Genomic DNA, 12,240 nt, shown 5'->3' on the forward strand with positions numbered 1-12,240 from the left:
TTTATTCACTTGTAACAAGTTAGTATTTTTGCATTTTGTATATGTAAACATTAATTTTAGAAATGGTAACTTTGAATTTGTTAATGCAGTATATATTTAATTTGAAACTACCAGAACTTGTATATAGTTGGAAAGTAATAATCAAACAATTACATTATTGTGAAAAGAGTAGAATGCTATAAAATGTCATATCTTAGCCTGTATTTTCTGATCTTTATACCAAACCAATGAGAATCAAATGAATTGACAGCAATTTGTCAATTTTTGATTGATTTAACATGTACAATTTTCACAGTAAAACTTTTTAAATCTGTTTTGTGTTCATTAAAAAAACCTTTTAGTCTAAAAATATAAAAAATTTTCATTCTTTTGTAATATTTTGTTTATAAAATTCTTTAATAATTTAATTCATTACATAAATCATACATTTATTTATTATATGTTAATTTTTATAAATTTTAAATATTAAATTAAAAATATATATGTTACAATATTGTAATAATATAAAATCTCACAGTATATTTATATCCATGTGTTACACATAAGTGTTGGTCATCTGATCCAGAAAGTATATATTCACCAGTGCTATTCCAACATATTGTATTAACCTAATGTAAATATACAATACATTATTTTACTGTGGTTAATTATACTATGTTTTAAGTTTTGATATTTGAAACTGCAATTATAATAACCAATAAAAGTATAACTTACACATCCATTATGAACAGGAAGTTTTGTCTGAAGATTTAATTTTTGAACAAATGGTCTATGTTCTGAAATACAAATAAATGTAAAATATTAATTCATAATCTTTTATTTAATGAAGTTTTATACATTTAATTAAAACAGCTTTAAATTACTAATAAAATTCAAATGTAAGTTAAAATTTTATTTTTAATTTTACTCTGTCCTGTAGGCACTAAGAAAGACTTTTCTCTATATTAGTCATCATATCAGATAACTCGACACATTTCCACTTCTTCTTGGGGTATCGACTTATGCGGACTTGACTGTATTTTCAATCTGAGAAGAATTCAGTCATCAAATTCAAACAGAAACAAAGATTTTAGTGATACCACTACTAAAGCCCTCCCCAAAAGAAATCAATGCTGAATGAAAACAAAACTGTTTTGTCTTGTTCTGCTTTGAGGGTTCCATGTATCTTCAGTCTAGAGGCATACCCATGGATAGTCCAGGTACGTTTTGTGAACTTCAGGTTTGATAATTAGAGCAGAATGTACTGGCCTTTGAAAACTGCATTCTTCTTTATTCCAGATATGTGGATGATATCCTGATTTTACGAAATTGTAACCCTCTCATCCAAAGCTTCCTTGATACAATCAACAATATACCTTTAAGTATTAATGTTGTGCTGGGAACAGCAAAATGTCTGCAAACTCCATTTCCTTGATGTCCTCATCATTTTCATTGATAGCACTCTGACTACTAATGTTTAATGAAAGTAACTCTCAATCCACTTTATATTCTACTGGCATCTCATGATCCACCAATTTACAAATTGGCTACTTTCAAAAAGATCCTTACAAAAGGCCTTTTTCCTACTTTTCCAGTACATCTGCTCTCTTAGTATATAAATGGTATCACTGGCCAAGCAAGCTTGGCCATGGCTTAGACCTGGTCCAACCTTTTCAGCAGCTGTCTTCAGTTATTGTGGTGTGCCTGGATATTTGTTAACTCTGCATGACAGCATGGGTGGATCTACATATGGACTAATAGGGCTTAAGCCTTGAGCCCGCCAGGTATCAAGTGCCCACAAAAATTAAATTACAGTAGAGCATCAATTATCCGACCCCCGATTAACCGACTTATCAGTTAACTGACCACGCTCTAGTCGGCAAATTCAAATGTCCTCTAGTGATGTGGCGCTACAATATTTGGTTATATCTTGGCTACTTTAATATTATTTTTGTTAAATTTCTGCATGTTTTAGCTGGCATCACTGGCTCGACCATGAAAGGGAGCCTAGTATTTAAACCAGGCCTAATACACTTTACTAATAATGTATAAATACTTTTCGGTTATCCGACCAACCCCAGTCTCCAATTAAGTCAGATAATCAATGCTCTACTATATTATCATAAATTTTTCATATTTTTTCATTAACAATGAACACTTATTGTATAGAAAAAATAGTTATTATTATTAATAATATAATAATAATAATGATAACGATAATTTAGAGCAGGGGTGGCCAACCTTTTCAAAAGGAGGGACAAATTTCAGAAATAATATTTCCTGCCGGGCCACGCACCTATTTTTTTTTTTTTTTTTTTTGTTAATTAAAGTAAACAAGCAAGCATTTACATTAAACAAGCAAGCATGCTACAGCTTCAACCACATCGACGCTTCCCAGTAGGTGAGATCATGGTCAAACACTTGCCTGGTTTAATGTAAAAAAACACAAAAAATAGATATACTTATAGAATCGATATGGTAGACAGGCTACTTGGTTATAGTAATTTGAACTATTATTATAAATATGTTAAATATGTATTTTAACGTCGATCACAAAATCTCTCCAGATGCAGAAGCAATAATAAAACGAAACTACAGAATAACATGGAACTTTGTCAGGCTGGACTGAAAGTAGTTATGAGTATGAGCCTGATAGCATTGCGAGCTTACTAAAAACGCCGAAGACCACAGAACATATATAGCTGAAGTCTCATATTAAATTTTATCAACACCTAACGTCGGAAAAAAAACTAAGTAACATTGAGTGTCAAATAGCTAAAATCTATAAATTTTTCCAAAAATGAGAGATATTTCAAATTTCTCTTAGCTATAATTTAAAAATACATGATACGAATAACTCATGATGTAATGTTCTTTTGGTGATATGTACAATAAAGTTAACATTTACGTTCATTTGACCTAGCTCCACGGGCCGCAACATGACTCCCAGCGGGCCTCGTGTTGGCCACCCGATTTAGAGTATTATTTGTATTAACAAAAAATGAGACCCCATTAGACTTCAATAAGCCCTAGGCTCCGAAAAACCTAGATCCACCCCTGCATGCCAGGAACTTACATCCAGTTGATGGTAGATCTTGATAAATTACTGAATTTATTAAAAAGAGCATGTAACAACTTGTGGCCTTCTCTTGTTAGACTAATTTTTATAATGTAAAGAGAAATTTAAAAAAAAACCAATGGAGTCAGAACTTTCCAAATCTTGCGTATTGTACTTTAAAAAAATGCACGAAAATTTCGAGAATTTTCTTCTTTTTCTGACTTTTAAGAAGACTAAAAATTAAGACACCTCTAAAACATTTATAAAAAAAATGAAGTAGAATTCTCTCAACAAAGTCAAAAAAACCAAACAAGTATATAGAGAGAAAAAGGTTTTTTAATTACTTAATGTTTCCCTAAATGAATTTCGCCTTCTCATCAGCCTCTTCAGTAGGGCTTCCCTAAGTACAAAACCACACAAAGGGTGCACAATCATCAAGTTCAGTTTCCATCTCCTACTGGTTGTTTACAATCTTTGTACCCCACAAGATTTACCCAGCATTCTGCTGGCAACACACCATTATTTAAATTGACAGTATTATCTTGTGTGACGATTGTGAAATGTTCTTTAAATTTTCTTTTCACACAGTTTTTTTCTTTATATATTATTTTAACATTATTAGTATCCATATTACAGTTATTAGTGTTACAATGTAAAAATACCGGTGAAGTGTTAACCTGGAGTTTAATTGCAGCCAGATGTTCAGATAGTCAAACTTTTAACTTTCTTTTGGTTTCTCTCACATAGAAGCTTGGGTTTTTACACGTGCATTGCAGTTTGTACACCACTCCTTCTTCTTCCAATGGATCTTTTTTATTAATGTTGTCTATTTTCATTAGTTCTGATAATAAATTTTTTTGGGCAGGGGCCAAATTTATTGAGTTTTTATAGAAAACTTTTTGATATTTTTCATATATTCCTTTGATATATGGAAATGATACATACTTTTTAACTTCCTGTTTTTTCTTAACTTGAAATCTATTCAAAATAAAATCCTTGTACCACTTTTTTAATAATTTCCTTGGGTATTCATTCAATAAATACTTTTTGTTTGCCATTTCTGTTTCTATTTCTCTTATGTTAAATTTTGTCATTCTAGAACAGATTTTTCTTATTTCCATAATATATATATTCCGTTTTTGGCTTATCAGACAATATGATTTAAAATTTATAGCCTTTTTGGAGTTACATGGTTTTTCATATTTACTATATTCTAGGTGGTTATTAAATCGTTTAATTGTTATATCTAAATAGTTTATTTGTTTATATTTTTTGATCTCATAAGTAAATTTAATACCTGAATTAAGACTATTTGCTTGTTCCAGTATTTGGTTGGGTGATGTTATTTTACTGTCATATATAAGAATTATATCGTCCACGTACCTTGCCAGAAATTTTATTCGTATAATTTCTGACATGGCCATGTCCATGTCTATCATAAAAATTTCTGCCAATTTTGGGCCAGTGATGGAACCCATAGAGATACCATCTTTTTGGCTGTAATATTTTTCATTTACTGTAAAATAATTTTTTCTAACGTAAAGATGATAAGTAAAAATAATGTTTCAAACTATTTAATAGAACTAAAGCTTTGTACTATCATTTCTTTATTGATGGAGGGGTAGATTGACACTATGTCCAGACTCATCGGTTTATATTCCGGTAAGATTGTTCCACCTTCCAATTTTGATATCAAGGCGTCCGCATTCTTTATGCTGTATTTTGAGTTTGAGATGGCCTGTAAGGATTTTTTAAAAAAATTTTTAAGTTATATAGTAATGTTAGTTTAAAGTCGATGATTGGTCTACTCTTATTTTGCTTATGTGTCTTTATACAGATGTTTAACTTAGGTGTTCTTACATTTTTATTGGGTAGTATTTCCTTACTTTCAGGCGTTGAAATGTTACCTTCGTCTGATAATTTCTTCAACTTTTTAATTAATACATTTCGTATATCTTTTGTCAGGTCCTGTTTTAGTTTGTCGAAGTTACCTTCTGAGATAATTTCCTGTTTTCTTCTATTTAAGTCTTGTAATGTCATTATTATAATTAGTTGCGATTTATCTGCTTTGATTATGCATAGATTAGATTTTTTTTAAAATTTTTTTATTCTATTATATTTACCTATATATGTTTCAGCTTTACTGTCCATAATGTATCCATTTTTAGTGTTAAGATTTTTTAAGTTGTCTGCAATTTTAATTTTGATTTCTTCTCTTTCATCATTTTTATATTTGCTTCTGAACATTGCATATTCTATATCTGCTACAGTTTCTATTGTTTTGTCAAAGAAAGGTAAATTCATACTAATTCCATATGACAGGAACTGTATATAATCTTCTGGGATTTTCTCTGAAGTTAAGTTAATGACCAAACCCTTCTGCCATTTAATTTTTTCATTTTCTGAAGGATAATTAAACAATTTACTTAGTTTTTTGTTTTTATTTTTAATATATTTATCGTTATTATTGTTATTATTAATACCACTATTTGTTTGTTTAACTATATCTTTATAATTTAATTTTTTCTTAAGTTCTTTAATATTTTTGAGAGTAGAACTGATCATTTTACCTTTCTTTTTAATTACTGATTTAAGGATTATTCTTTCTATTTTCCATATCTCCTCTTTTCTTATATCTTTTCATTAATTAAAAACCTTTTTCTCTCTATATACTTGTTTGGTTTTTTTGACCTTTTTGAGAGAATTCTATTTCATTTTTTATAAATGTTTTAGAGTTTTCTTAATTTTTAGTCCTCTTAAAAGTCAGAAAAGGAAGAAAATTCTCAAAATTTTCGTGCACTTTTTTAAAGTACAATACGCAATAATTTTTATAAGTTAAATATAGAAGTTTTGTATCAAATTATTTTATTTAAATATAATCTGGTGTATATCATTGCAAGTTTCTTGTCTCTTTTCATCTGTTTGGTAAAGTAAAATTTATTTCACTTTTCAAAGATTCATGTTCATGTATAAATTCTCTTTCATATAGACATGAGTCCTAAGCACAAAAACTAGGGGATTTATAATTACCCCTACAGTATTAACATTTACTCCATGTCAATAAAGCAAATGTAAAACAATTTTTATATTTTTATATGTTTTAGTAAATTTTTTAAACTTTTTTTTATTATGTCTAACAGAGGCAGATCTAGGTTTTTTGGGGCCTGTGGCTTTATTAAACCTTATTTAGTCTCAATGGGGCCCCATTTTTTGTTAGATTAAGAATCTTTAAATTGGGGTTTAAAATTGCAACTGGTGACTCAACCAATTACATTATATTGATTACAATAAAACATATAATACTATAAATTATCATCTTTATTATATTATTAATATTAACTATTTTTTACTATATGATAAGTGCTCATTGTTTATGAAAAAGTATTAAAAATTTATGATGATAATTCAATTTTTCTGGGCCCTTAACACTTGGGGACGCAGGGCTGAAGCCCTATTAGTCCATATGTATTAGCCTCTGATGTCCGTTAATACATCCAGATAAGGATAACTGCATATATATTGTGATTAGTATTAGAATGGTCACAAAGCCACTAAAAGAAGATGTGCACACAGTTAAGTTGAAAAAAAATTGTACAGTGCATAGGAAGTCAATACAAACATTACAGTTACCCCACTCAATCCTAAACCTTAATTAGAAAAAACAAACAATGATATGTATGTATACCATTACTTAACCATTAATTCCAGTAACATGGCATTTAATACAAACTTGAATGAATGTTTTTGACCTTACCCAAGATCTACTTCAGGTTATTATACTAAATGTATTCCAGAAATGGAATGATTAGAATCCAATGTTTTTAAATACATTAAATTTTAAACATTTGGAATGTATAAATCCAACTTAAACTTAACAGTGGCATTTACGTGAATTCAATATATACATATAAGGCTACCCATATGTACTTATTATTTGAGGATCCCACATAACTGTAAATAATATGAGTTGTTTAATCATTATCTTCCCATAGGCATCACGCAAGTACTGCCAGACATGTTGTTGTTCACCCTCCTTAAAGTTGACACACTTGCCCGTCAGACCAACCTTGTATATTTCTAGGGCCACCAGGACCTTTATGTGGTCAGTATGAAAAGACCATTTTATTAGCCTGGTGTTAGGTAGGTCAGCATGCACTTCTGGGTCTGTGGCGTAAGTGGATAGGGCAGTGGTATGACTTTTGTTGTCAATATCATACTTGTGTTCCTGCACCCTTTTTTGAATGAAACATTTGGTGGAATCAATGTACACCAAATCCCTCTGGAATCTGTCATCCTTCATCGGAAAACTGTACACACCAGGGGCTCTAAGATCATCAGGTTTGTCCTTTGTATTTCTTAATAACGTAGGCCTATATATTGATTCGGACCTTTTGTATGCCAGCTTGGTACACATTCTACTTGCTATTTTCTTATATAAGGCATGTAAGTGTTAATTGTATTTTACTATGGTGCGTCTAGAGTTAGGGTTGCGATTCCAAGTTCTGTTGTTATTCAGTTGGGTAGTCCGTTTGATGTTATATTAAACACCATGTTACCAGAATTAAAGGTTAAGTAATGGTGGTCAATAGAACCAGTAATTAGTTAGAAGATATCAATATGTATGTAGCTGATTAAATAAGCATTAGGAGAAATATTGTATAAATTTATAAACTATTTTAAAATAATAATTATATATTATTTTAAATATTTTGCATAAATTATTTCTGAATTATTAAGTTTAAGTTATTGATTATGAAATAAATAAGTTAAAAACATTTACTGCAATTTTTATCCAGTGAGTGAAATTATTAATATTCACTGATAGTAGAATGATAATCTTTGATTTACAAATCAAATACTGACCTATATAAAAAGTTATTTTCTAATCACAGCATAATTATCATACTTGGTTTTAAATGAAACTAAATATTAAAAAAATAATTTCCAACAAAATTTTTTTAAAATTATTATTATTTACTGGTAATAATGATTTAGGAAGTAATGATAGACTGCCAATTATTATTAATAGTGTAAGAATTAATAGTTGTTTATGAAAGAAAACCAGCATTTTTTGTGATCTAAGAATTAATTTATGGGAACTATAATAGACATAAGAAATATTAGTCATTATCTGCATTTTCAATTTATATATGCATTATAATTAAGTATTTTATAATAAAAAATATAATAATAATAATAAATATATACAGGGTGGGCCAACGAAAACGAACAGCAGAGTGTTCGTGTTCGTCGAAGCAAATCGCTCGGACAGGTCAATTTTATTCTCGAAGGAACATCTTTTGCAAATAACGTTTTTGCGATTCTGAATACAACAGACAACAAAAAATTTTAAAAACTCATTTATTTTGTATTAACTAAACAAACATTTATTTCGAAAAAAAATGTTTGTTTAGTTAATATTCAGAATCGCAAAAACTTTATTGCATAAGATGTCCCCTCGAGAATAAAATTGACCTGTCCGAGCGATTTGCTTGGACGAACACGAACACTGTGCCGTTTCGTTTTCGTTGGCCCACCCTGTATATATAAATATTATTATATTTTGTTTTCTTATAAAATACACAATTCTGTTTGTTGACCAAAATTCAATATTAATTAATAGACTTCTCACCATTTGAATTGGAACAAAATCAGTCTGAAAATAAGACTTTCCCATTATGCAGTTTCTAAAATAATAACTTAAAATAGTTTTATTTAGATTCAAAAACTATAAACGTACCAGATACTATAAGAATTTTATTAATAGAATTTTGGCAAAGAAAACAATTGTAGGTTTCACAAAATTAGAAGTTATGCTAGAAATTCTTGGTAGCCAACATATAATTAGCTATCAAATATTCAACATTTTTCACTTAATATTGTTTTGTTTTCATCATTAATTAAATAATTTTAATATATGAATATAAATGGATATAAATATGAAAATTAAAACTAAATCAAAACAGTTTAGTTGAAAATTGTTCATATAAAGTATCAGTGACTTGGCATTGTTATAATAAATTTAGCTGTTTATTTGCTTTATCATCATATAAAGTATGGTATTTAAGCAATACATATTTTACATACTTTACCAGATGTTTATTGACTGACTAGATTCTATTTCAAGGCATCTACATACTTCTACAATATATCTGAATTGTTTACTTCATGTATTGGACTTCCAAAAAACAGCATACGTATAAACTGGAACTGTATAATGTTCAAATAAATAACACCTAAGTGCAATTCCAGCAAACAACAAGTAACAATTTACTGGTCAAGCGTTTTTGGCCACAATTTGTTCACCCTTATCAGAAACAAATACAAAAAACAGTTCTATCATTCAAATATTGCCACATTCCAATTTTTAAACATTCAAACAGATGTTTGATAGAGACAGTGATGCACTGTTTACATCATAAATGAAATAAGCAATTTTTTACAAGGTATAATGTTAAAAATGAAATTATTAATATTAACTTCTGTGGCAGTCTAAATAATAATTCCAGTCTTGTGGTACTGGAATACAATCTGAGTTGATGGAATTTCCATTCCTGTCAGCTATATAGATTTCTAAGGTCTCCAAACATCATATGTCGTGTTGGTCAGAGACCTTAGCCTATATAAAAGGGTAGCCTTGTCCCAACAGGGAGAGCCATCTGGTTTGGCGGCATAATGGGCAAGAGCTATGTTAAAATTCCCCTTTGCTACATCGTATTTGTGGTCATGTAATCAGGTTTGAAGGAATCTGTATGTGGATCCAATGTATGTCAGTTGCCTGTTAAACTACCTGTCTTGTAATGGGATATGGTACATACCAGGTGCTCTTGCATCATCTGTGCTATCCTTTGCATTAGAAAAAAGGTAGAAAAACATTGGGCTCTCTCCTATAAGTTAAGCATAGATTTAAATCCCTGGAAATGTTATTGTAAATGTGATGTAGGGACAGTTCATACCATAGAACTACACAATTACTCTCTGCTTTATTAACATTTATACTGGTGGTAGATAACTTAGCTTGATGCCTGGAAGCGAGTGTGTTGATCAACGATCTACCTGTGTGTTGGAAGCATTATGTTTATAATCTATATAGCTGACAGGAATGGAAATTCCATCAACTCAGATTGTATTCCAGTATCACAAGACTGGAATTATTATTTAGACTGCCACAGAAGTTAATATTAATAATTTCATTTTTAACATTATACCTTGTAAAAAATTGCTTATTTTATTTATGATGTAAACAGTGCATCGCTGTCTCTATCAAACATCTGTTTGAATGTTTAAAAATTGGAACACTGCAATATTTGAACGATAGAACTTATTTTTGTATTTGTTCCCGATGAAAGCCGATAAATTGTGGCCAAAACTGTTTGACCAGTAAACTGTTACTTGTTGTTTGCTGGAATTGCATTTAGGTGTTATTTATTTAAACATTGTATTTCCATAAAACATAAGTATTTTATTAATTTAGTTTCAAAACTACAATTTTTCTAAATTGAAAATCTAAGGGATTATAAACTAAATCTGAAAATACAATGAAAAGAATGGATCTTCAACATTCAATTGTTCAAAGATAATTAAAATTTTAGAAAATATTATCAAATTAAAACAACAATGAAATTAATTTAAATAAAACATTTTTGAATTCTCTTTTAGATTAAAATCTGATGATCAATTCTTGTCTTGTAATCATTTTATTTTATAAACTATCATAAAATGGTCATAACTATGTTTTGAACTAAAAAAAACCTTGCTATGTAGGTATAGAAGACTGAATATTTGCTTAATTACATGCTTTTCAAGATTTTTTCATCTCACCTTCAGATTGAATCTTCTTAGATCTTCAGATTTAAATTTCAGTTTTAGCTGAAATTCATTTTTGTAGCTTTTTTTAATCCCCTTGATTTTTTTATTGAGGGGATAAAAATAAGCTTGAATACTTGTTGTACAACAGTTTTGAAATAAACTGATTACCAGACAAGCATTGATCATAAGGATACAGTATAATTTCAGCTTAGTGAAATATGAATGTAGTAAAATTTTTACAAATTAACAAATTTAACTATTGAAACAAAGTTCTTGAAAATAATAATTTTACCTTGACTTCTGTACTGAATAAAAATAATTTTGAAGAATGGTTATATTCCATCAAAACAGCATATGTTAAATATAAAAATTTACATTCAAATGGCTAAATAAAAGACATTTTTTTAGTGGGCTGGAACATATTAATTAAATTTTAGCATGCTTAATGTAATTCAAATCTGAAAATCATATCAGTCTATAGACCAAGTCACACATTCAATCACTTCACCTTTAACAATATTAATTAATGAATTAAATAATCTATAGAACATTGTCATCCTTAGAAAAATTATTGCTAACAATTCAATTTCTTATGAAAAATAATAACTATAACATTGCATCATCAGATATTCATTATTTAAATTAAAGTATTATAATATTTTTCTTTTATAATACCAAACAGAAATAATTATTTTCCCTGCTAGATCTGGAAGCATTGCGGAGAAGCCAACCTCAGTGAACAATTTCCAATAACATTTTAATAATTCAGAGAATTGTAAACTATATTTTCATTTATTTCTCATAATCTATTCGTTCTTTTATATAAATTACTGTATAAAATATATTTATTAAGTATTTTACTCATTTGTAGCATAAAGTAATCAATTTTAACTCGCGCTTTTAATTAAGTAAAAATTTTTAATATTTGAATTTTCTATGACGTAATTTATTAAAAAAATAAGGCATTGGCAATTTTATAATATAATTATGTATTATCACACTTACCTTTAGCAGAATCATATAATTGATAAGGTGTAACAAAACCGTACGGTTTATTCCATATTTTTTGATATAGTCCTAATTTTTCTTTCATTTTTCTCTTCCTTTACTTATTTTTTAAAATTTTCTTAACCCTAAAATAACAGCAGACATCTTTCCTCTTTTCAATTTGAATACCACCTAGTGTCAAAAAATTTTAATTTTATAAAAATTTATTTTTTAAATAATATAATAATAATAATAATAATTATAAATAATTAAGTTAAATAAATTATATTAGTTTAATATATATATATATAACCAACGCGAATTATCTCAATTAACGTTAAAAATTACTTTTTACTTTCAATTTTCGCGTTTAAAATTTGATAAAGAACTTACTACTTAGTAACACT

At 28.5% G+C, this 12,240-nt stretch overlaps 1 protein-coding gene across 1 annotated transcript in view; it reads right to left on the minus strand.

The window, feature by feature from the left end:
* Positions 1-12,025, minus strand: part of LOC136982130 (DDB1- and CUL4-associated factor 6-like) — a 62,142-nt gene extending 50,117 nt beyond the window's left edge. Inside the window, exons 1-3 of the mRNA XM_067278555.1 lie at positions 11,852-12,025; positions 715-776; positions 516-608 (exon numbers count right to left, since the gene is read on the minus strand). Of these exons, the coding sequence (XP_067134656.1) occupies positions 516-608; positions 715-776; positions 11,852-11,939 (243 nt within the window). The 5' untranslated portion in view covers positions 11,940-12,025. The remainder of the gene's footprint in view (positions 1-515; positions 609-714; positions 777-11,851) is intronic.
* Positions 12,026-12,240: the final 215 nt, after the last annotated feature.

The sequence above is a fragment of the Centruroides vittatus genome, unplaced genomic scaffold (assembly GCF_030686945.1).
Source record: "Centruroides vittatus isolate TY-2023 unplaced genomic scaffold, ASM3068694v2 contig_808, whole genome shotgun sequence".
In the NCBI taxonomy this organism is placed as follows: Eukaryota; Metazoa; Arthropoda; class Arachnida; order Scorpiones; family Buthidae; genus Centruroides; species Centruroides vittatus.